Genomic DNA, 26734 nt, shown 5'->3' with positions numbered 1-26734 from the left:
TTATGTCGTTTTGTTCGCTTGGCTGTTTCCTTATAAAAGTCCAGAAATTTGTAAAGTTTTTTGTCAGGCATCTTTTTAAATTATATGATTTAAAATCATATTATTACGTTGTCTTCCCACCAGCCAATTGCTGCATTGCTGATCGTGGTTTCGAGTATTGATAAACAAGCACAAACAAGCACAGGGGTGGATTTAGTGAATTGGGGGCCCAAGGCAAAATATAGGAATGGGGCCTCTATACATTTACACACCTGGATCAACCTTGAGGATCTTTTTTGTTGTGATGCTTGCTTCTGCACAATGGAGCCCCATAGTTGTGTCCAATGTACACTGTAAAATCCAATATTACGTTTCAGCTACTTTCAAGGCAAATAAAACAATTTACTTACTGTTTTGAGTGACACTTACTTAAAATATTCAAGTAGCCACAAAGTGTGGTGTGTGTTTAATAATGACCTTTTCGAGATTTTATTTTTCATAAATACCTTGATATGCTTTTTATATAATCCTTAAATAGTGAGTGGTAATATGCTGAAGTCACACACAGACTTAAACATTCATCACGTGAATCACAACAATGGTAACAATTAAATTAAATTTATTTTCATTAATTGTAACAATAGCCATTTTATTTGCTCTTTTTGTAAGCAAATAAAATTGGCAAATAAAAACAACAACTTTAAAACAAAGCAACTGCATAATTTATTCTGCGCAATGCATTCTGGGAGTCAGTGAGTAGCTATACTAAGTCATGAGTAAACCTAAATGAAAGGATCAAGTACCCTCTACAGTTCTTTTTTAGTTACTAGAACTCTTGTGTAAGTTAACTATACTAACTAAGCATTTGTCAGTACAACATACTATTGGGGAGGTTGTGGCCTGGTGGTTAGAGAATCGGACTCCCAATTGAAGGGTTGTGGGTTTGAGTCCCGGGCCGGCAGGAATTGCGGGTGGGGGGAGTGCATGTACAGTTCTCTCACCACCCTCAATACCACGACTGAGGTGCCCTTGAGCAAGGCACTGAACCCCCAACTGCTCCCCGGGCGCCGCAGCATAAAAAATGGCTGCCCACTGCTCTGGGTGTGTGTTCACAGTGTGTGTGTGTGTGTGCACTTTGGATGGGTTAAATGCAGAGCACAAATTCTGAGTATGGGTCACCATACTTGGCTGAATGTCATTTCACTTTACTTAGTTTTTTTCAAGGCAATCAGTTTGCATGCTTTTTTTAAGTAAGCCCAACTTATTCGATTTTACAGTGTATAAAGCCTTTCTTACATGGAGACGACAAAATAGCAATTGATTTACAGGTTTTTCACAAAAACAAAAGAAAAATTGTAACTGCCTTTAAACCATATTTTTTAAGATAAGGGATGACTCAGAAGTATATAAATTATTTTATTTGGTGTACAGTACATTGGAAGATGAGGACAGTGCTCCTGCAAAGTTGGTCACCATTGAAGAAGAAGTAGAAATTAAAATTAATGCATTTAGCAGACGCTTTTATCCAAAGCGACTTACAGTGCATTCAGGCTATCAATTTTTACCTATCATGTGTTTATGTAGAAGAACATTGTTTGGTCATATTCAAAATTGCAAAATGTATTGGCCGTACTGCTTTAAATGTTTCACTTTATAAAATAAATAAGCATGAGTCTGGGAACTGTAGTATGTGTGGATGATCAGAAACAGTAGCCTAAAGCATGCACTATTAAATTTTCCTGCTTATGATAATGAAAGAGCATTTCTTTTGGAAGAAATAGGGATAGAGAATGTTACACTTAAAACTCTGTTGAATAATGGCTTAAATCATTATACAATTTTATATGACATACTTTGAAAAAAAGTAGTTTTGTTTAACAGGATTTAGACGTTTTAGTTTTTTTGTAGCTCTTCCCTTCATTTGTTTCCAAACTCCGGCCCAGTAGGTGGCGGGAATGCACCAATTGATTGTTTGCCAATCCGCCATTAAACACCAGAAGAAGAAGAAGAAGAAGTTTGCTCCAATGTTGTTTCACAGGTCGTCATGGCTGAATCCAGTGCTTTGACGTGCGAAGAAAAGCAAAATGAAAACGTGCCTGTTTACGAGTTTGTGGATGTAAACTCTAAGGAGTTTCATATCGGCGCATTTCGAGATTTGTGGCTGGATGTGTTGTCTCCGGAGGTGTATTCATACGCGGACACGGCTCCTGAGATAGAGGACGTGGAGTTCATCGAAGAGATGGGGATCGAGCCAAAGACCCTGGAGGAACTCAAAACAATCTGCAGGTATTACAGAGACATTAGTTTGGTTTTTGATTCATGTATTACTTATTTTATGACACATATTGTCTTTTCAGTGTTGATTCTCTGAGAAGTCGACACGAAGACACAGACAACGTACCATCAGATCTTCATTTATCCACTTTAAAGTAAGTCAAAGTCTCTCCTCCTAGCACTGAATACGATTAAAATAACTAATGACATAGGTACAAGTATGCTGCTTTTTCAGATTACGCAAGAGAAGACAAGACTATAAAGAAACTCTCACCAGAGACACTGCTGACAGACATGAAGTCTACGCCAATGAAATGGTTTGAATATTTTAAAGTAATCCAAACACATCATCTAAATATGAAATTTACACTCAATCTTTTTTTATGCAGGAGATGATGTCTGTGGGTAAGAAGCCTGATAATCTCAGAGACCTGATTCCCGAGGGAGAAATCATATTGACCTTTAATATTATGTATCCCGTTCTGTTTCAGCGGGTATGTCCTGCATGCAGTTTCATATAGCAGTAGCCTCTGTAAGTTTCTCCACTGACTGAATGTTTGTTTTAATTGTGCCAGTTTAAGTTCGTGAGGGCGTATCAGACCCTGCATGTGTTGGGCTCACAAAAGCTGAGCGATCTGAGAGATGCCATCTGCTGCGTCAGTGACCTGCAGGTGTTTGGAGAGTTCAGCAACACTCCCGATATGGTACCACAGTTCATCAGCAAGGTCAGAGACAAACACATACACAGGATGGCATGAAAACACTCCATATAAATTGCATTCGAGCTGGGCTAAACTGACGTCGGCATAGATATCAAACATACAGCTGAAAAGTGTATTTGTTTTTTTTCTTAGGATCATTACAAGTCTGCTTTCTTCTTCTTCAATGGAACGTTCTTTAATGACACACGGTTCCCGGAATGCCAAGACATCAGCAAGTAAGACCTTAATATGTAGTTTAATACTAAATGAAATCCTAATGTTTAAAGGGGACATCGGATGCCTGTTTTTCACAAGTTGGTATGATTCTTTAGGGTCTTCATGAAATGTCTGCAACATACTTTTGTTAAAATTCCTCAGTGGTCGTGTAAAACGACACCCTTTTTACCTGGTCAAAAACAGCTCTTTTCACAGCAACCTGTTTTGGTGCATGTCTCTTTAAATGCTAATGAGCTCTGCTCAGCATGCCTCTCTGTTCTGTGGAAGAGGTGGTTTTCAAATAATCATAAGAAATCTAAAGTGTGGGACTTACTTGTTCTGGAGGTGCAGCTGGATCACGAATACTGGGTACTGATCCATGCTTGAGTTAAATTATTTTAGCCAAACCTGCCTTGAATTGTCCCTCGTTCAGAAAGCAGTTTTGAAGTTTAATTATTTGCGCAGACATAAATGCATTTACCGTATTTTCCGGACTATAAGTCGCTCTTTTTATAGTTTGGCTGGTCCTGGGACTTATAGTCAGGTGCGATTTATCAAAATTAATTTGACATGAACCGAGAGAAATGAACCAAGAGAAAACATTACCATCTACAGCCGCGAGAGGGCGCTCTATACTGCCAGAGATGCTGCTCATTGCTCCTGTAGCCTACACTGAGCAGCATAGAGCGCCCTCTCGTGGCTCTAGACGGTAATGTTTTCTATTGGTTCTTGGTTCTAAATAAATGCGACTTAGGCCCTGTCCACACGGACACGGGTATTTTTATAACCATGACTTTTTTTACGCGGTTCGGCCTTTCGTCCACATGAAAACGCAGTTTCAGGGCACCGAAACCGAACATTTTTGAAAACTACGGCCAGGGTGAGCATTTTCAGAAACGCCGGTTGCAGTGTTGTCGTGTGGACAGTATAACCGGGGTTTTTGCCTTGCGACGTCAGAGTGTGCGCCGTTATCCGCTGTGTTTGACGTCAGATTGTGCGCTGCTGACTGCTTCTGATTGGCCAAGGTGACTTTACGATTTGGGTTATATCGCCGCCTGCTGGTGTGGCATGCTCTTGACAGCGCTTGATAGCATGTTTGTGCGTTTTCATGTGGACGTGATTTTTTTTTTTTAACGCAGGAGGAAAAACTCCGGTTATAAAAATACCCCTGTCCGTGTGGACTAGGCCTTATAGTCCAATGCGACTTATATGAGTTTTTTTCCTCGTCATGACGTATTTTTGGACTGATGCGACTTATACTCATTCCCTTCATACATATGCATTCCCTTCAAAAACCTTCAAGTATGAGTGTTACGAGACACTGATCCCATGAGATGAGACCGGTTTCATGAGATCGAGATGAGACAAGATTTTTAGACTTTTAAAGAAATCCTCAATCATGAAATACATATTGAAAAACCTTTTTTTTTTTTTTTTTTTGTGAAAAAGACACAATGCAAAAATTGAAAGCCAATTGTACTGTACACTGCAAAATGCACGGCAAGGCTGAGGGATAGTTAGGGCCCATGAAATTAATTTTATGTTTTTCTAAATTTAGTTTTATTTTTTCCCCAAAAAAACAACTATTTTAATTTCTCTACTCCTTTTTAATAGTTAAATCTAATGTCATTAATTAAAAAGCATGTCTAATTAATTAAAATCATGAAACCTATACATTTTAACATCAGTTTGTTAAAAGTTTAACAAAAATTACATCTAGGGCCCTAATTCTCACTATATTTATATATATATATTTGTCACCGAATTCTGTATTTTAGCATGTCTAATTATTTGAATGCATAGAACAATTTATAATTTTTTTTCTTAAAGTAACCTTATGAATTTTTTCCCTCAGAAATTCTGTTGTGTATTTACACATTTTTTGGTTATCAAATGAAGGCATAAAACATTAATTTAATTTATCTTTTAATTATAAAAAATTAGGCAAACTTTACTATTAAAATGAAGACATGAAAGAAATGTTGTGTGATTTATTCCTTAAATAATCTTTGTTTCATTTTACTCTAGTTTTACTCAAATCAAACAGTCAAATGCTCATGAGGTGACTCAGAGCAGTTCTGGAGATGTTCTTCATGTGTTCATGTCATGGCAGACGCTGAAATCACGCGAGCATCAGGCGCACTTCTGTGTGTAGTGTGTATTTAAAGATACTTGTCCATATCGTGATTGGATTTAATTCAAAATTTGTACAATTCCTTGACATTTCACATTGAACTGAATTCTGTTTTTATGACTGGATAAAGTCATTTTCCACCACAGGTGAAAAGGCCAGTGTAATGCAAATATATCTGAAAGGTCTGGGCCAGGATATTGTTGTGTTCTCGCAAGATCTCCTGCCACCCCTACCTTCAAGTAATCCACTGCGTCTTCAGCGGCTCAGATATTGGGAGTAAATAGCAACTGCTATGTTCATTCTTGCATCCAACAAAAAATCACCTGAACTGTTTACAGCTCACTCAGCGTGTGTTTACGCTAAATTGCCAGTGTCTGCCGTTGGAGGGGTCTGTGCAAACTGACTTGTTCAGAGAAAGTGCTTATGATTTGTGGGGATTTAAAAACAATTACTGGCTGGAGTTTTATCATTATAGGGTGGTTGTGTACACACTGACAACACATTTAAGTTCAAACACTGTGAAAAAAAGTGAATTTTGCATCTGAAGTTAAAAAAACTTAAATAAACAAAAAAAACTAAAAAAAAAACGTTTAAAATTTGGTAAATTCATCAAAAGGCAATTGTATGCCTTTAAGAATAATTCTAGGGTGTTATTGCCCCGTAAACACGTGTTTTTGCTATCTTTTTTTGACAAAAAAAATAAATTGTTGATTTGAAGAGTTAATTTTCAGGATTTTCAGATTGTGTATTTGCTAATATATCTAATTTGTGTATTTGCTTTAGGACAACACGGGAGTGGACCAGAACCAGAGACTTCCCAGAATTCAAGACTGCAAAGATGGAGGACACGTCTTTCTATGACCTGAAGATGAAAGTCGGGTTTCCATATTTATACACTCACCAGGGTGATTGTGAGCATGTTATTATCCTCACTGATGTCAGGTCAGCCCTTCCTCATTTCATGCTCATTTTTCTAGACTTCATACACATTTCTTTTTAAAGCGTCTAAAAATGTTTCTAAAAGTCTACTTACAAAAAAATTGGAGGTTGGTGTTCCACAGTAATAAAAATGATGTTTGATTTGTTTCTGTCTTATATGGGTTCAGACTTGTCCATCAGGATGACTGTTTGGACATGAAGCTCTACCCACTCATCACTCATAAGCATAGAGTCGTGACTCGGAAGTGTTCTGTGTGTCATCTGTATATCAGCAGGTAAACCTTAAGCTTATAGAACGGTTCAGCAGTACTGTCAATTTATAGGTTTTCAAAAAAATCCTAAATAACTTTTCTTTTGAAATTTTTGTTTGGGTTTTTACAACAGCAGTTTTCAGTTTATTACTTACATTCTGTGGTTAACATTTTTTTTAAGAGACTTTCATGTTAAAATGTGTATTTCTAAACTTTTTTTTTTCTGCTTTTTAAATAGTTTCTAGAAATTGGAAAACTACCAGAAAGATGTGCGTTTGTGTGCTTGATAAATCCGTTGTAGTACTTATGTAACTTTTTTTTTTTTAAGCGCACAATGGTTTCAGAATTTACAGTTTTAATATTAGTTTACAGATGAAAAATTCTCATCAAGATTCATCAATATCGGACCTTATTTTACTCTCTAACATAAAAAAAACTGCTATTATAAAAACCCATAAGAAAGTTTGAAATTATTTTCTAGGTTTAAAATTATAAAAAACTAAGCAGTTCACTAATTTAGTAGGGATGCACCAATCATGATTTTTCATGGCCGATTCCGATACCGATTTTTCTTTTTTTTTTTTTACAAGCTAACTTTCCGATACCGATTTACGATTTTTATTTTTTTTAAGCAACAAACAAAGAAGGAAAGTGTGCATAAACAAGATATTTGGTATTTAATAGGCCAAACTTGCTTTTGGTTATTGAAAACAATAACTGCAACCATCTGAAATTAACAGCAGTAACTGCACAATAAGTAGCCTACATTCAATACAAACATAGATGGTACAGACATCAGCATTTAGCTTTTGTTTTTGAATTGGGTTGAAACTACATTGAACTGGCCTTAAATTAAAAGATTAACTGTAACCATGTGAAATTAAATGCAACAACTTCGTAGTTCTACAATCCAAACAACACAATCAACACACATTCAATATGATGTTTCTTAATCAGCATTCAGTATTTGTTTTAGTTTTTAAATTTGGTTTTAAATTAAAAAAAAAAAAAAAAGGTCTTTACCAGTGAGACTAAATAAAAGTATGCTATATAAATACATTTCCCAAAATTTAAAATGTCCGGAAAAATCTGCCTAAAAAAGACCAAAAACCGATTTATGGCCGGTCGACCGGTGCATCCCTATAATTTAGTACTATTGAAGTAATATTTTGTATATTGAAAGGAATTTGTTTTATCTTTGCATGGCAGATGGATAACAACCAGTGATGCTTTTGCCCCTACGGACCCCTGCCTGTTTTGTGACCAGTGCTTTCGGATGTTTCATTATGATGATAAAGGGAGAAAACTAGGAGATTTCCTGGCCTATGCCTACGTTGATCCAGGCACATTTAATTGATCTTAAGCTTTAGATGCAATACTATGATATAGTTTCTACATGTATATTAAAAACAAATGTTTATTCATGGTTAAGAGTGTCAACAATTGATATTAAAAGCTATGTACTCAGGAATTAAATTATAAATTGGATGCTTAACCAAATTCTCATCACTAAAGTAAGATGTGTTCAGTTTAATTTTGCAGTAGCTCCGCTATTATTTAAGGGTCAATTAATGTACTTTATTAGGGCACAATACCCTAGAGGGCGCAGGGCTCTATTGTTTTTCGAAGGATTATTGGGGTCCAAGCCACTTAATTTTTTTTCAAGGTTTTGGGGGCTTTCGGGCCCTTAACATGCTCCAAAAATCTTTAAACTTTGCACACAGGTTGGAATCTGCAGCTCTCAGAGCTGGGTAGGGATTCACATGGAGGGGGCAAGGGGTCTGTCCATGGCACAGTTTTATGGAGCCATTTTCAAAGGGCTCTGTAGCACACACAGTTTTACCTATAGTCCCCAAAATTCATTCACATATAGATATCTACCCTGAACAACTTTCTTGTTGACAGTCAGTGCTCCACCCAACAGGAACTTGGCTATTCAGGGTTTAGTGAAAAGTGCATGCTGTGGAATTTAAGATACTCCTCCTAGGGTTTTCATCTGATCACCATAAACTCCGTCAACAAGATCTTAAGACATTGGCGATGCAAAATTGTGAAGGGATTTTTGATATCTCAATAGTTCTGGCTATGGTGAGGTGATTAAAATTATGTTGAGAAATGAGAAACAGAAAGTGTCTTAACTATGGCGATAAATGAGGAACAGGGTGAGAAATGGGAAGTGTGCAATAACTTTTGCATACATTGTTTGCAACGTTGCTTATTAAAGTATATATGAATGCATGGGTCAATGTTTAGCATTTCCCTTTGGTTAGTTTTCATATTTTTAGCACAACGTGTAGGTTAATCTAGAATTGGTTTGGAAAGTGAATTATGCATAGGAAAAACCTTAAAAGATACAAATAGATCTATTGTTAGATGGGCCATTCCTCGGCCAGCTCTGACATAATCGGCCAATCAAAACGCTGGAACTGAAAGGTACAGTACCAACTTGAAAATACCTCCTTCTCAGAAAAGATTAAAAGGTTCTTCAACACAAAGAAGTGTGCTAAGATGTTGTGGATTTACTGTGTGCTATGAAAAATGTGGTAAGCCAAGATGTGCTAAGCTGCAAGGAAATTTGAGGAGTTTTGGAAACTGCCACAGCAACTATTGGTCCTCCATTTGTGAGTTCCAAACTGGTAGGATATTCTCCCACAACTTTAGAATCATCTCATCAGCGATCCTTTTCCTGCATGTTCCAGGTTGTCTGGATATTCTATACAGACTTCAGAACCTTCACCTTTAAGTCTCCTCTGTTTGCGTTTTTCCAGACCAAGGACCTTTTCCGCGCTCAGGACTTTATTGTTCACTAGTTCTTTGTGTTTAAGACTGAAATGGAGCCGACTCATTTCTTCCCACTTTAGCATTGTCCAGCTCAACAAGTGGATGACGTTGCGACCCAGACGCATTTAGTTGTCAATCAAGAATAAGGTTTACCTTATTATTTCCAGGGAACTACAGTTTCCATAAGATAACGTCCATAGCAACATCCAACTCGGTCACTTGCACCTACCAATCTTTTGCACTTTATCCATTCTTTGTTTGTACCCATTTAGTAGTTGTTAGTTACTCTTGTCCTTCCTTTTGTTAATAAAACCCTTTTTATTACACTTGTGTCTTCCTTGTGTTGATGATTTAGTAAGAGGATCTACAAGTTAACAATCTCTAAAATCCTTCAGATTGATCCGACTACAACTTCTTTTAATTTATGCAATTCTTATTTATTCAACAATCTTACATGATTGTTCTTTACTGTCAAGGTAAAATTCCTGGCTGGTACTACATAAAATAATGTATCCAAAACTAAATCTTAAAGGGGTAATTTAATGCTGCTAAAAAACATTATTTTCCACAAAATGTACATTATTGTTTCTTCTCTATGCCCTGCCTTCTGAAACTTGTCGATTTTTACAAAGCTCATCGATCTGAAAAGCGAGGTGTGCTCTGATTGGCTAGCTATCCAGTGCATTGTGATTGGCCAAATACCTCAAGCGTCTTAATTTAATTGATTTCACCTTGCTATTGAGCAGAATACTGTTCCTGAAGATTGTTATTGGTTTAGATGATGGGTTAAATATTTTAAATTTAATGTTTTATCAATGAATTGAAAGGCTCACTCTTAACATAATTCTCTTTTGAGAGCATTCTTAACTATGTATGTGTGTACTCCCAGATTCATCATCCTTCAGTGTAGACATCATGAAGCAGGAATTGTGATTTTCAGGTGCTGTCATTTACATCAGACCACAAGGAGGTGCAAGACCTCTACAAAAGCTCAATCATTACTGTTATTCAACCGATCATTGTTATTTTTTGTGTCCATAAGTGAAGTATGACTGATAATTGAGATTTTTTTTTTGTTTTAAAATAATATAAAGTGTGCAGTAATGGTATAAAATGAAAAACTTTTTCGCTGTGCCTAATCAATCGTTAGCAAATATTGAATGTTATTTTAACCAGGCGACCTTACTTGTACAGAACAAATTGTGTTCTTGATTTCTGTACAGTTTTAACCAACATTAATTGATATGCTGATAAATTTCATTTGTAGTAAAACCCAATGTATTACATGAGAAAAATTCAAAATAGAAGCATTTTTGCTAGTGCTCTAAGACTTTATTTGAGGTATGGAGCCAGGCATAAGAACAGAGCGATTAGCTGAGAACGAGTGAGGGATGGCGAGAGGCGCAGACATTTTAACAGTTTCGCTGGTCAGAACCAGAGTGTGAACAGTAGATCTGATGTTCATTTATATAACCTCTGGCCTCCAAAGTATGCAAGCCTGGGTTTCGCCTGATCTTGGCGGCTGACATCGACGTGTGAAGACAGGGATTGAGGCAGCAGCCCCATGGTCTACAAAGAGACACTTGTATCGCTGGCCTCCTCTGTTTGCTGGCAGTTAGACAGATTTTCAGTCACATCTGCAAGATTTGCAACGTGCTGACATAAACGTTCTGTTGTATGTGTATGAACATAAGTTACGCCATTAAAACCGACGATCAGCACCCTTGAGCAAGTCGATATGTGTTTTTTTCTTGCTTCAAGAGTCTTTGTAAGCTCAAATAAACATTACAAAAACTCATTTCATTTAGTTTTTATTATACACATCAACTTGACCAGTGGCCCCAAAAGTATTTGGACCAATACAATTTCATGGCACTATGTAACTATTTTACTCTATTGTTGAATTGGTCACTAAGTCATTTGATTTAGCTCTGTTTCATTCTTTTTTTTTTGAACAATCTGCTTACGCCCCATCAGTTAAGTTAAGTTCAAGGGTGGACCTTGTTTTCTTACTAACCATGTACGAATTCAAATGTAATTGTCACCTCAGAAAATGCATATGATTTTTCATTAGACTGGGTTGATTAGGACACTTAAGTCATATCTAAAGTGTATGACATCAATCAAGATGATCAAAGTTCTCAGAGTTCATACAGGTGTCATAGCATAACCACAGGTGCACTTTGTGTATGAACATTAATAAGTTCCACTAAGGTTTGACAATGGAAGCCAGGAAATACTGTATAAGGCAAGTGTTGCAGTTCAAGACAACAGTTCTGTTTGGTTGTATTGTGTTATGCCAAGCCCCATTGTGTTTATTGAATAAATTGCTTGTCACTGGCCATTTTGGTCACATCCTGCAGGAGTGTTTGAAATTTTACTATTGTTTTTATAAATAAACACCTCATAAACTTTTCTGTGAAATATTTTACTAGAAAAATAAATTTTAAAGTCTTGATTTGAATCAAACTTGCTTCTCAAAATGATTCTCTGTTGCGATGCTTTCAAAATTCCCCACTCGGGAACATCTTAAAGCCTTGTAAACAGTGTTGGGGTAATGCATTACTAGTAACATGCGTTACGCAATCCGATTACTTTTTTCAAGTAAATAGTAAAGTAACACCTTACTTTTTAATCTACAAGAGAATATCCAAGTTACTTTTTCAAATAAGTAACACAAGTTACTTTTTTCAGATTTATTGGCTGACAGCTCTCCTGTCCACATGTTGAGAGAAATTTGTTCTAAGTTCTAAAATAAATATGAATATGCATTAATTCATCTCACTCACAAACAGATTTAGTATTCCTTTAAAATAATAATAATGCAACTCAGAATATGATGCAAACCTGCAATAATTAAATGTTAAACAACACAAATATCTTTTATGTATTTAATTGTATAATCCAATGTCTTTGCTTCTGAGCTTCGATGATCCAGTTTAACCATACTAATAAGCAAAAATGACTCTAGACAAACATTTGTGTGTCTTTTTTTTATCGCTGAAGTGTGTTAAAATTTCTTCTTCTTTATTCTACTATACAGATGTAAATTTACTTTCCCTTCAGCCTGAGGTGTATTCATTTAACTTTTGGTGTGAAAAGACTTTTATATTTGCCAAAAATATAGCTTTTTTATTTTAAAAACAAACAAGCAAGCCCTGTCCAGATTTAAAAAGTAGCACAAAAGTACCGTAACGCATTACTTTCCTAATTAAAAACGTAATAAGTTACTTTTTTATGGCGTAACGCAATATTGTAATGAAAAGTAACTTTCCCCAACACTGCTTGTAAATACATCAAGCAAAAACTTTTTTATCAACTTTAATTATAAAAGGGACTCAGGATCAGTTACAAACATACATTTTATACAGGTTCTTTCATGGGTTCACTGATCTGAGCTGAAGGAAGCCTTGTCTGCTGAAGTCACAAGACTTGGTCAGCTCAATGCACTGATTTGAAACATTCAGAAACTTTAGAAGCTTCTTAACTACTTTGGGGTAGTTGCATATTCTTTGCTAGGCTGATTAAGAGGGTGTAAGAAAGGGCGATGGGATGAGAGAGAGAGAAAAACACAGATGTGAATTTTGAATTTGGGTGTATGTCTATGTTTGTCTCAGAGAAAGGGAGCCTCTTATTCTCTCTCAGCAGGCGCTTGGCCTTAACTTCGGCCTAGTCTCGTCTGCACAGCAGGAGACTTTCCTGAGCTGACTGCCCAAGGGAGGGGCACCTGCCCCTGGTACAAACACTGCAGCACACACAGAGGAAGAGGAAGGGAGTGTGAGGATGGAAAGACACTCAGGATTCCAGGAACATGTGTTGGATTTATGAAGCACACAGGTAACACAAAACGATGCAGTTTCTCTCCGACACAGTTGCAGTGGTTATTGTTGGAAACCTCATCTACTAACTCTTCGTGACTACCAATATAAACTGACAGCTTATGGATTTGCTGCCCTCCCTCATGGCAATATTTTCCACTGTTTGGGTTTGCGGGATAGTAGCATATGTTTGAAGTTTATCACATGCTCAGTCATTCGGACCCTCATGAGAGAGAACAACGGAGAGAGGGTCCGAGTTCAGGACCCCAGCTGAACTTGAAAACTGTCATTAAACTATGTGGCTTAGAACATTCCCCAAAAGACTTCTTCATGTTAAACACTATTAAACGTATCTATCAGGAGTGCTGTCTATATTATAGAACAAGAATGAGCATAAGGAGCCTACATAAATTTAAAAGACTAATTGTACTTGTGAATTAACGTTTTTGATCACTTACCTTTACTTAAGTCATTATGACTCCATATTATTACCTTTCTTTAGTGAAACGCAAATGTTATGTTTGAGTTTGGCAAAATGTTCAAGCCTCTCTTTTTCCTTACAACGAGAGATTGATTTATACAGCCAAGCTCCAACAAGCAATATGATTATAACAAGAGTTGCCCATATAACTAATGCACTATATTCCAAACCATAATAATTTGTGATGTAAAATGGACCCAAATTTAAGCCATTATCAACTGCTAATCTTCCCCTTGAGTGAACACTGACAGAGGCATATGGCTTCAATAAACTTTAAATATTGACTTAGTCATATGGACTATTTTTATGGTACTTTTTTTTAATACTTGACTGTATATATCACATTTTACTTGTTTGGAAGATATACTGCTTAAAATACACAATACATGAATGCAACAACATGGGAGTGAGTAAATATTAATCCTTTCTTTAATATAAAATAGCTTTACTTGTTTTTCACAGGTCCAGTGTGGATGAGTGGGAAAAACTGAAGCTTTTGTGGCAACCATATTGTCACGCAAGAGGACATCATTTATGACTTTCAACAGTCACACTTAGAGGTAGCAACATGCACATACTACTCCTTCAACATGCTCTGATGTTCCTCAGGTAAATGGAAACACATGGCCACCGGAAATGAAAAGAGTAGGGAGGTGCACACACACATCAGGTCCTCATGGGGTCCCATGTTAGATGGCGTTCTTCCAAACTACATTAATAGATTTATTAGACTCAATGAAAAGATCATCAGTGTTGTGTTATATAATGCAGTGATCATGAGCCCAAATGTAAGAATTGAGTTCAAAGGCAGATTTGGTGTTTGATTATTAATAGTTTATGTATCCAGATTATCTAACTCAAGGTGTATCACATACAGTATTTATTTGTGAATTATTGATTATATGTTATTTATTATGTCTCATGTTAAAAAAAATACTTTACATAACTTCCAAGTCCCAAATAGATCCTCAAGGAGCTAAGGACACCCCCATGACACACACAAACACAGAGAGAGAGAGAGTGAGAGAGAGAGAGAGAGAGAGAGAGAGAGAGAGAGACGTTTACAGTCTTTTCTGCTCTCTGTCAAACAATATTTGTTCATGTGCATCACAGAGCATTAGGCAACCACAAACCAATACAGTGCTGCCATTCATCAATACACATGAATTTTACATGCTGCAAACACATGGTTCCTTCTGGGTATTCTGTACTTATCTATGATGATGTCAATGAGTCACAAACAGCATTCAGAAATAATAACCTGACATGAAAGTCAAAGAACACACACTTTGTGGGTCACTTGTGCAAAAAGCTGATACAGACTCCAATGAAAACACAGTCATATCCAAGCACTGCAGTGCAATACACACACACCCCATGCAATACACACAAAAAACTGAAAGCTAGCAAAAGCATAGTTCAGGCCAATGCAGACACATAAATAAATGTTTCCTGAATGAAAACTAATTTTCATTTTAATTCATTTGCAGTCTCAATTACAACCCCCCCCCCCCCCGCCCCCCACCGTTCTTTTAAGTGATTTTCTCTTCATTTCTTATTAATTTCTCTCACATTCTCCATCTCTGTTCCCTTTAATTCCCTCTTTCTTCACTGAAAAACTGTTGTAATAAGGACATTACTGCTTTACAGTGTTACGTTTCTGCAATAATCACTTAGGCAGCGGGGCTCTTCAGGTCAGAAAGTCTTCTAAAGCTTCCCAGAGGACTCACTTAGATCATAAACCACTCTGCTGTTTTTCTTATAAAGCATAATTCTTTATTGTATGTTATGATAAGCACCAGACTTATGTATATATGTATATATTATGTATATATATATATATATATATATATATATATATATATATATATATATATATACATATATACAGAAATATTTATCTAGTTGACATTGTCCATTAACATGCAGAACCTGGGGGAAGGAAGTAGTTTTAAAAAAGAAAAACTTTGTGTAGATGTACTACTGAAAATTTTGTTTAAAATTCCATACAGTAATTCAATTAATTTATAAAAAAAAAAAAGAAAATGAGAGATTGTGTGTCTTGGCTTCATGACAGAAGTGATTTATTCTCCTCAAAAGAGCAAACTCTGACACGTCCTTTAGCTTTGAGCCAAATCTATACTTTGTAATTTCTCCTTTGCACTTAGACTAATAAACCAATTTGGGAGTCAAATGCTTCTCACCTGTTGTTAGACTATCCTTGGGGGATTCATCCTGACAAAGCTTGTTTGTCCCTTTCAAGTTGCCCCATAAAACAGATATTTCACATGTTTTAGTCCACTAATATTCAGCTGCAGTTCAACCAGAATTTTTGGGTCTCCATTTCAAAGGTGATGAATCCTATGTTTCAAAAGCACTTTCATAAGTATTCATCACTTAGTATTTCATTTTGGATTGCAGGGACCTTAATACACAATGCTTATCAGATTATCTATAATTATATATGTAGTCCATGGAGCAGAAAACACACACCAACAGATGCCTTGGTTTGCAGAGTATTACTATTTGCACAGCACATGTAAAAATCTATAATTGTTAAGCCCCTTAGCACCAAATTAGTCATCTGTTTAATAAAGATAACTATGCACAGTCTTATTGTTCATGGGCTGTACTGACTGGTGGGCAGCTGTTATCGTTGTTCAGAGCTGCCCTTGTGGCAAAGCGGTGCAGCTGCACTTATCTTCTTCTTGCTGGTCCGCCTGCGCCTTCCTGTCAGCAGTGTGTAGAAGAAAGGATTCACACATGAGTTTCCATAAGTCAACCCTGTGAGGATGCGATTAATGGTCACCTGCGTGCCTACCGGCACCACGCGCAGAACCTCAGGTCGGTACAGTGGTAGAAGCTGCCAGATCCAGAATGGAAGGAAACAAGCCCAGAATGTCAGCACGATCCACAGGATGAGGAGCAGGACTTTGGGGCGAGGTGCACGGGGCGGGTAGGTGTTGCCCCCTCCGGCCCAAGCAGGTTGCGTTTGAGATACCCAGTAGAGTCTCCCTAAAGCTGCATACAAAGCTCCGATGGCCAGTCCTGGGCCTAGGATGCTTGTGCAGAAGAGTACACTGAGGTAGGCTTTTGAACTCTGTTCATCCCAGGCGGGAACACACAACTTGCTTTCCTGGTTCTCTCCATCTTCTAGGTGCAAAGTGATCATCATGGGCAAACTGAGAGCCACGGCAAAACCCCAGGCCAAAGCGACCCTCAGGAGTCCAGAGGAAGGTGTGGACGAGGCTGCCAGTGGATCAGCCACAGCTCGATATCGATCCAGACTCATCGCAGTGAGGGTGAAGATGCTCGCGTGCATGGTGAGCAAGTCCAGGCTGAGTAGGAGCCGGCAGCCTAGTTCACCGAAGGCCCAGTCAGATGCCAGGCTGTCGTACACAATGAAGGGGGCGGTAGAGAGGTACACCAGGTCTGCCAAAGCCAGACTCAGAACCTGCAGGTGAAGTGAGGAAGAGGAGGAGGACAAGGTGGGAGAGGAGGAGGGAGAGAAAGAAGGGGAAGAGGTGCCGAGGCAGGAGTAACAACAGGTAGGAATGCTACGCCGCCTTCTTGACATCCTACGGCGGCGAATGAGAAGCCCTAGGGTGTACAGGTTGCCCAGAATGCCCAGCAGAGAAAGGAGGGATAGAAAAAAGCAGAAGAGAGCTGTGGAGGCTACACTTGGGGATGGGGAGAGAGAGGGAGAGGACGAGGGAAGGGAGAGGTTATTGAGAAAGGGAAAGGTGTATGAAGGTGAAGGGGAAGAGAAAAGGGAAGTAGAGCCAGAGGCGTCCATTTCTCATTGATAGCAAGAGTCCCAAGATGTAGAGAGAACTTCAGAGTGTTTTAGAGCAACTACTGAGCCCAGGTTATCAGGAGATCCAGATTAGAAGGGAAGAGTTGTGAGTGGACCGCTATAACGGTGAGGTGAGAGAGAAACAATAAAAGAGAAAAAGAAATTGTGATTTTAGAAACTTTTGTTAACATCTTCGTATTTATATATTTATGTATTTATGTATTTTTTAAATAAAGGTCTCTTTGCCTAAACTATGTACTCATTTGCTGAATGGGTTTTAGAGGATGCAGGGAACATTTCAGGTCATATATATAATATTTCAGCAACTACAAAAGTTTTGTCAGAGTGCGCTAAGGCGCGTTCGCGTGAAGAGGTAACCACAGCAACATGCTGCTCAAACGCTGTTCTGTATCTTAATGAAAATATCACTTTAGGAAATCAGCAATATAATTAGGCTACATTTAGTTTAAAATGTGTAATTTGCAAGATAATTCGTCTAGCTACAGCAGCAGAGCTGAAACATTAAAAGGCGAATCTCTTAGAAATAATAGCCTATTATTGCTCCAGGTACAAGTCCATATGTATGTAGCCTATTTATTTGAAAAAAAGAAAATAAAAAAATATACAAAACATCAACACAGAAAACTCGGAACAGTCGGAATAAGGGTTAATTCAACTAGGTTATTAGACTATCAGGACCTTTAACTTAATAATAATAATAATAATAATAGTCGATTATTACTAACATATAATTATTGGAATATTATTATTAAAGCTATTGTTCTTGTCAAAAATGTTGGTGCAGCAATGGCAGCAGCAGCGCGATGTAACCTGAGCTAAAATTTTCGAACCTATAAAATTCTTGCCTAACCTACTGAAAAAAATAAAATAAAATAATAAAACAATGAGAAACCAATGACTGTGGTCTTTAATTGTCATGCCGTCTACGTCATAGAGAGGTAAGGCTTCTCTCTGAATCATATTCTTCATCATATGACGAGTGTGAAGATCAAACACACAGGTGCCCCTGACAGAGAGACAGGGTTACACTGCTGTTAGAAGTGACGCACTGGCACAGCAGCACCCCTTTACTTTAACTAACACCTTTCTTAATAGACTGACACAGTGAGTGACAGATTTGCTAGAGTTAGACTCATTTATTTATTGATTCAATACAAATAAGTTAGACTAATCATGAGATAAGTGAGGCAATAAGGCAATTTAATAAACAAAACAATGAACTAAGAATTGTTTATACAACTCTTTTTTGCTAATTTTAGGAATTGAGTGTTAACCGTGCCAAACGAGGCCCAGCATAGTCATTTTAGTTGATGTAATTTATTGTTTTCATAATATAAAAATGTCTAACACCGCATGTCGAATTATGCAGCCTAGAGAGATCGTATGGGATCCGATTCTCATAAGATCTTGGACTATAGTGTGCTGTAACACCATCAGTTAGTAAACATGAGCTGCAGGGGTGAAAACACTGTCATTCATGAGGTGACAGCAGAAGGGTATGCCTATAAAACATTTCAACGATTTAGCCTACAGAGGGGACAATTATTTTGATAAGAAAGTGTAATTTCATGTAAATAAATGTTAAATGGCAAAACAGAGACGCTTATAGCATAATCTCTATCATTTTGTTTAATTTTATATAGCCTACCTTATCCAAGCTTTTCAAAAAAATGGAAAAATCACGGCTGACAAGATGGTGAGGTTTTTTTTTTTACAATTCCATATGTCTACTTTAAAAAATAGGACAGATTGTAGGCCACTTGACACAAACGCACTATTATGTTAGCATGTGTTATGTATTTCTCTATTCTATTTGTTTCCATGTTTTATGTACGCACAGTTCTTTATTCAATTTGTTCATTTACTGTTGTGAATCAAGTGAAAGTAGAGCCTACCTGACATCATATGGATTCGTTGAAGATTTCTAAATTAATAGCAGACAAATATGGGGATATCAAAGTAAAAAAAAAAAAAGAAATAAAAAGAAAAAGAAAGAAAAAGCATCACCATAAAGGTTAAAGCACAATATGTCACAACACTTCCCGTTCTTCCTTTGTATTCATTAATTTACGCATATTTAATAGAAAGCTTGATTGTTGTCTCACGTGAGAACGACATAAACAAAACAGCTGCGGTTGTATTTGTTATTCTGAAACAACTTTGATACAACAGTATACAATTTAACACATTATCTACTTTTTTTATTATTTATATTATTATTTTACGAAATGCATTTGACATACATGCTACAGTAGCCTACATTAAATGTTTTATTAAATGTTTTTAATCTGAAAATCGTCTTACCCTCAACTGAGTATTCAGAGATGGCATGTTCCATATGTCGATATCCACACTTAAAACCACAGACTGTGACAAAATCAGAATATCCTAAATAAACTGTGTCTTTACAAGGAATGAATCAAGAAGCCCAGCGAGATGTTAATGTTGCTCTGAGGACAGTCTTAGAGAAACTTTAGGATGGTGTAGAATATCTCTCAGTCACAGCCAGCCCACTCCTCTCCTTTCACTCTTATGTTGTCTGAAGCAAATGAAGGGAGGGATGAAGAGAAGCTGTGCTGAAAGACTGGAGAAAGAAAGGGTGTCTTTAATAAAGACCCACACTGCTGAATGGCCTTGGAATGGAGACATTTGATCTTCATTGGCATAGGACTGAATGTGATTTGATGTTTAGTCTCTAACCCTGACTGATATGTGGTGTTATCATTAACTTCTCTCTTGTGATTAGATACCTTCAGCCCATTTTTAACAAACACTAAGTATTTATAACTGCCAAAAGCAATACAGTCAGTATACCAAAGAATAAACACTTGTAAAAGTCAGAGAACAATATTTATGTCCACCATCCATCAAAGTTATTTGGTTTTGGGAGCATCCAGGGAACATTTCAGGTCATATTTATTAGAGAACTGTAAGAATTACAACAACAAACATGAAAAGGTACATAAAAATGATTTCAGTTATACAGGTACTCAGAGGACAAATGAACATATCATTAAAGCCGTTATTTGAGGCTGAACTGAATCATGCATGAAAAATGTTGGATGAAATTTTGTTAAGCGTCACAATCCAAACCACAGCTGAGGCAGTGAAAACCATTTAATCATTTGAAATATGGTATCGCTCCCTAACGACCATACAGGAATACATAACCATTAATGGACAGAAAAGGTTTCAGTGGAAAGACATTTTCACCTCCTTAGTCATGTAAAAGTTTAAATGATGCATGGTATGGACATCCTGCCTGCATTTTGGATCAGACTAAAGTATGCTGACATTTAGAGTCACAGGAATGGATAGTCCACCGAAAACGATCATTTACACACCATCATGTCATTCCAAACCTGTATGACTTACTTTCTTCAATGGAACACAAAAAGAGATGTTTTGAAAAATGTTAGTTTTTTGTCCACACAATGAAAGTCAGTGTGCTTTCAATGTTTTTTCACTACACTGACAAATACTGAGTTTTTTTTTTACTAAAATTCTGTCAGACATGAGTGTATATTCCATCATGGGGAGGAAAATTTACATAAACCTTCCAGAAATGTTACAAATGTTCAGAAAATTTGAAATTTACTGGAAACTTTCCTCCCATTGCCATTGTAATGAAATATGAATCACAATCTTGCCAATCAATCAAGTTTGGAAGCTATGTAGTTTGCCCAGCACAATCACTACCCTTCTTTGAACAAGGAGGAACACCACAACCCTAAATAGCAGCAGCTGTATAAATACATTTATATTTGTTCAGTACATTTATCTGTAGAAATGTGTTACATGTAAACTGAAACTTCTTGTCATGGATGAGCAATAGGAAGAGCAATTGTAAGAATTTGTGGTGGTGGTGTGAGCCGAAGACAATAGAGTGTGTAAAAAATGAATGGTGAACTTTCAGTAGGCATGTAAAACATTTCTACAAAAATAAGGTAGATCAGTGTAAAGGAACAACCAAGTGTGAATGACTGTCCAGTGGGAAAGAAAGAGTAAAAGAGTAAGAGTACAAGACAGACAGAAAGCAAAAGTTATAACCCAGTCTCCTCATAAGGTACTGACACCAAATTCAGCGTTGTACCGCGTGCCAACACATATCTGCACGAGGCCAACACACACATATCTGCACATCTATCGCTCTCCCGCCAACACACACACTGCAGACACACTTCAACCTAACACCACCTCCGAACACCCGATATGCCCAACACTCAAACACATCTAATCAATGAAGTAAGGAGAGTATGTGTGAAGTTGACCGCAAGAGACCAGCAGTCAACTGGATCATCAAAGCCTGCTTAATGAATCAGTCTCCAGGTTCAGTGTTTTTCAATGCACTTATTTTGTGACCTCAGTAAAATAAGTCAAACTGAAGGCATCTGAGTCACTGAAATATTCACAAAGACTCAGTGAATAACTGTCAGTCAGTTTCCGTAATTTGTTTAAATAAAGATTATAGAGCTTAAATGTGTCAGATCACTTTTCTTAACAGTAAAGTTCAGTGCAAAATGGATATTGTGACATTAAATTCATTGGGTACCTCTAATGTCAAGTTCTATGAAATATATGAAACCACATTTTAATTGTAAAGTAATATGAAAATATGGTGGGTATTATTAAGAACTGAATAGAATTTTATTTTATAATTTTATTGCACTGCTTGTGATGTTGATCATTTCTAGTTAATTTATTTTATTTTATTGGATGTTTTTTCACTCTTATGAAAAGTTGCTTGTGCTGTTAAGCATTTAAAGTTGATATGGATTTTATTTAATTTATTTTATTGAATATTTTTCACTTTTATGACAACTTTTTAATGTTATTTTATTTTATTTTTCCCCCATGGATTGACTAATTGATTGATTTATGTATCGAGGGGTGAGAACAAGAAGGCCATAAGTGACACTTCACCGACTTTACAGGAAGGTTAAAACAAAAATGTATTTGACTTTGTTAACTGATTTCAATAGTTTATAAAAAACTTTGCACATGGATGGATGGCATTATACTTATTGAACACTATTTAAAATTTTATTCAGAAAAAAAATCTAAATTTCTTTTTAATAATAATGATTAAAAAAGTCACATGTACCTTTTTGGCACCAATGTTTTATTCCATTTCGTGTATAAAACATGGGCGCATCTGATGACAATATGAACAAAAGCATTACATTAATGAGTTTAAAACAATTGACATTCTATTGTGATAAAATAAAACATCACATAAAAAGTCCTTATAGCAAATTAGTTAATTGAATATGATTAATTTTACTAAAATAGTAATCCCAGCCACTTAACTATTTTGCCAAAAGGGGGATTGAAAAGCCTTGAGTAAAAATAAATATACAAAAATGGATGTGAAATGCATTTATTTCATGCTAAGTATACTATAAATACATTTACATATTATTTACATTATTACTAAATTGGTATACTGTACTTATAAAGACTGCTAAATTGCAACAACAAATTTAGTTTTTAATGCACTTTAATTGTAAGAAAGTATTGCTGAAGTCCAACTAAAGATATGCTGAACTATATTTAGTATACTTTAGGTACACTTTAAATATCTTGCATTTTAATATTGTTCAAGTCTTCAGTGTGTATGACAGACGTTTAGTTTAAAGGGGTAGTGACAAAATTAATATCCTGTTGTCATTTAGTCTGTCATGCTATTCCAAACCCAAACACAATAGAAGACATTGAATTTTATTAAAAAAAAAAATCATCCAAACAAAGAAAGTCATGTTGGTCCAATGTTGTTTTGGACCCCAGTGACTTTCATTTTGTGAAAAACCAAAAAATATATTTCTAAATATATTTTGTAGCAGCCAAGGTCACTATGAACTTTGTCTTTATGTTGCTTTTTAAATTATTCTATACAGGTTTGGAACAACATGACAGGATTTTCATTTCATGTTCATATTATGCCTGTTGAGGGATTGGTTGATGATCCTTTCTCAGGCCACTGCTGTGTTGCTCTAAATGGGTTATAACACTTGTGTGAAGTCTGTAGGATTTAGAGAGGTGATCTGGGCTTAGCGTGTCCCAGGCATGTGTTGTATATTTGAGAACACAAGATGGACAGAGACAGGCACCAGGGCCAAGACGAGAAGAAGGGCAACATACCTCTCTCTGCGGGGAGTGTGGAATTTCAACAAATACCTGGCACAGGCCTGCCAAAATAGGCAAAGAAGAGAGAGATTAATAGAAAGAGAGACAGGAGGCACACAGACAAACAACCAAGACAGAGAGACAGAATGTTTGTCTGATGTCTCAGTAAAGGATAGAGTGTGATTAAAAAAAGACAACAGAACAAACTGACCTGATGTGACATAAAAGATAGCATTTAATAGCATTTTGAACACTATATACAAGTTTTAATATACAAGCTACTGCAGTATTGTAAAAAAAAATGATGATTGAATCAATAAGCTTATTTTTCAATAATATTATGCACATTATGAAATATTTACATTTATCAGTCTCATTAAACTCAAACATCTCTCTAAAGATAAATTGCAGGAGATAGAAAAACAGCTTCTTAATAACAGATAGATAGATAGATAGATAGATAGATAGATAGATAGATAGATAGATAGATAGATAGATAGATAGATAGATAGATAGATAGATAGATAGATAGATAGATATGTCTTGCTGATCTCTGGCATGAGGCTTCTATGTAGATGAACACATCAGATTTCGTGGTGTGTGGTGGTCTTGATGCCTGTTTGACTTCTCCTTACAGCATATTTAATTAAATGGGTGGACATGTATATTCACATGTAACAAATGGTTTGTTTCCCTGCAGAATGATAAGTGGAGTTCAAGATGAAATATTGATCCTCCGTCTCGGGTGTTGATGTTTATATTCACGTCACTTTCAGTAGACCTCTGTAATAAAGACAGAGGACTGACATTCCTCCAACACAGTCTGTTTAATGGTTGACTCACACATAAATTAGATGCATTGAAAATCTCTAGACTTTCTTTTGCTGAATATGCTGCAAGTGCCACACGTTTACACACATAGATATGTTTGTTTTCATCAGTCCATTATATTGACTAATATCTTGTTCAGAGACCACAGCAGCTAATGCTCTGCTGTAATGTCACACAAGCTGTTGTTCCAAATATATACAAGGATGTTTTTCACAAGCAACACCAAGAGTACCACAATCAGTAGTTTTGAATGAATAGATTAGGTGAATTATTAAATGACTCATTAATAAAGATTATTACTTTTGTTCCTGAATGAGTGCTTTTAAACATATCGACTGATTAAATAAATAATTAGCTGCATACATATATGTATACTTCCCTCCTTTATAGTAGACATCCAACTCAAAAGCCAGGATATAAAAGTGAATAAGTAAATGAAACTTAAGTTACTGAAAGAATAAATGAATCGTTTGACTGAATGATTCAGTGACTCACTCATAAAGTCACTTAACACCATCTACTGACCTTTAATGTAACATGCAGAAAGGCTCACTAAAAATCTCAATCGCTAATGCATGGACGGACAGCCTTTGTAATTCCTGGATTTACAGTAATCTTTAATTTCACTTAAACTAAGAAGTGTGCATTTGTTTTATGAGACTGACCTGACTAATTTTACCTATACTGTACATGTATTTTAAAAAGAGAGTTCATGTTTTTAATGGGCCAGCCTGATGATGACAGAAATTTTCCATCCTTTAAAGGCGTGGTTGAAAGGCACTTTTTTTCTAAGCTTGATTGTGTTTATGATGTGCAGTGTAACGTGTTCATGCTTCGTTTCTCATCAAAAGAGTCTGTTGAGATCCTGGTTCTATGAAGCCGGTCCCTCAGAAATAAGCTATGGGCTCTGATAGGTTAGCATGCTCAGTGTGTTTGTGATTCGCTAAACGTCTAGTGCACATTGTCCAGAAATGGGGTTATGGGTAGTTGTGTGTACACGAGGGCAGGGTTTATGTAAACACCGGGGTTAGTGATATCACAAACCCAGGAAGAAGCTTGTTGTAGTCCCTACCAGCCATTTTTCTAGTCCTTAAACTGCAATTTCTTTACAAGAATATACTTCCCTTTGCGTGGAACTCTGAGCATTGTAACTTTGCAGACATTGTTTATGCTCTAACAGCAATGTTACACACTAGCTAAAGTTCAAAAAGTGAATCATAATCAACCACCCCTTTAAATCTTTGCAAAGTAGTCCAATTGAACTTGGACATACAGTATCATTGTCTTTAGAGAATTTACCTTTCCTAAATATGTTTTATTACTCAAAACAGAGCATGCCAAAAGTAATAGCCTACTACTTTTGATGGTGAAATGAAGAAATTGGTAAAACACTATTGTAAGCATCTAATTTATCTCAGTTTTCCCCAAATGTGTGTTGTTTGGGTCATTTTACACTGTAAGAACAAAAAGCAAACTCTGACTTTCAGTTTAGCATTAAACAGATCTGGCAACCCAAGGTACAGCGAGTGGATCAGGCTCCAGTGGAGATTGGCTTCTGTTCAGCTGGATGTTTATCTTAGTCCAGGCCATAGTTATCCATAGAAATAGGTTTGCAAAGACCAACTACTGCAAGTTCTGTTAGCACTGGGCCATCAATGCTACTGCAGCAACAGGCAGTCTCAAGCAAATACAGCACTTCCACGTATATCTAAGGTAACACAACACTTTATAAGCTCCTGGGGGTTGAAGTGCTGTCTTAGCAGCAACAGATCACACTGTTGAAACTAGGGAGACAGAGAAGTGAACGAGGAGTGCAGTACTGTATCTTCAGGAAAGAGATTGGCAGGATAAGGCATATGGTATGCCATAATCTGAAGAAAGGCATGTATATAAAATAATATGTTTGAAAATTTGAATATTTTCTGCATTCAATAAAAGTTATTTTTAGATATTTGATGGTAAAACAGAAATGTAGAGTTTATCATTTTATAAAACCATTTAAAATCGGATATAACTTTAGACAGGAAAGGTTAGTAAATGTTTTGTTTTTTTTTAAATATAGGGCTAATAATTTTATAAAAGCACAAAAAAATTCTGTTAAAATGTTTGTATTATTTGAGCTGTAAAGCAGTTTAAGTTACAGTTCCCTTTCTAGGACACTCACACTGCATCTCGTGGTTCAGGTCCCACTGCTGGCGAAGCAATGCGTAGACTCAGATCATGTAGTTTGCAGGTCAAGCTTGCAGAAAAGGGTATGGACCTTTTGAAAGCTTCTATTACAAGCTCTAGCACTTAGAAGGATCAGTCACTCTTAACTCATGGGTCATCTGATTCTGTGGATAGCGCTACATTGAGCTCATCTAGTGAGAGTAATGATGTGGATGTG

At 36.5% G+C, this 26734-nt stretch overlaps 2 protein-coding genes across 2 annotated transcripts; one reads left to right on the top strand and one right to left on the bottom strand.

The window, feature by feature from the left end:
• The first annotated feature begins 1991 nt into the window (after positions 1–1991).
• Positions 1992–8089, top strand: snapc3 (small nuclear RNA activating complex, polypeptide 3). Its single transcript, XM_059508689.1, has 9 exons — positions 1992–2265; positions 2337–2408; positions 2489–2570; positions 2643–2747; positions 2829–2978; positions 3108–3190; positions 6088–6246; positions 6411–6518; positions 7704–8089. The coding sequence occupies exons 1-9, from the start codon at positions 2024–2026 to the stop codon at positions 7849–7851; spliced, it is 1149 nt and encodes a 382-aa protein (XP_059364672.1). The 5' UTR covers positions 1992–2023; the 3' UTR covers positions 7852–8089.
• A 7532-nt stretch (positions 8090–15621) lies between these two features.
• Positions 15622–19905, bottom strand: LOC132103585 (urotensin-2 receptor-like). The gene is made up of 2 exons (XM_059508688.1): positions 19696–19905; positions 15622–17488 (listed from the first exon to the last, which is right to left on the bottom strand). The coding sequence occupies exon 2, from the start codon at positions 17368–17370 to the stop codon at positions 16225–16227; it is 1146 nt and encodes a 381-aa protein (XP_059364671.1). The 5' UTR covers positions 17371–17488; positions 19696–19905; the 3' UTR covers positions 15622–16224.
• Positions 19906–26734: the final 6829 nt, after the last annotated feature.

The sequence above is a fragment of the Carassius carassius genome, chromosome 24, assembly GCF_963082965.1.
Source record: "Carassius carassius chromosome 24, fCarCar2.1, whole genome shotgun sequence".
Lineage (NCBI taxonomy): Eukaryota > Metazoa > Chordata > Actinopteri > Cypriniformes > Cyprinidae > Carassius > Carassius carassius.
The sequence above is the reverse complement of the archived record's forward strand: the minus strand, read 5'-3'. Positions and strand labels throughout refer to the sequence as shown.

Excerpts from the sequence above, each read along its gene's own strand:
- snapc3 (XM_059508689.1), top strand. The coding sequence starts at position 2,024 with ATGGCTGAATCCAGTGCTTTGACGTGCGAAGAAAAGCAAAATGAAAAC. Across the intron at positions 2,571-2,642 it reads AAGTCTACGCCAATGAAATG|GAGATGATGTCTGTGGGTAA; the intron begins GTTTGAATATTT and ends TTTTTTATGCAG. Across the intron at positions 2,979-3,107 it reads TACCACAGTTCATCAGCAAG|GATCATTACAAGTCTGCTTT; the intron begins GTCAGAGACAAA and ends TTTTTTTCTTAG.
- LOC132103585 (XM_059508688.1), bottom strand. The coding sequence starts at position 17,370 with ATGGACGCCTCTGGCTCTACTTCCCTTTTCTCTTCCCCTTCACCTTCA.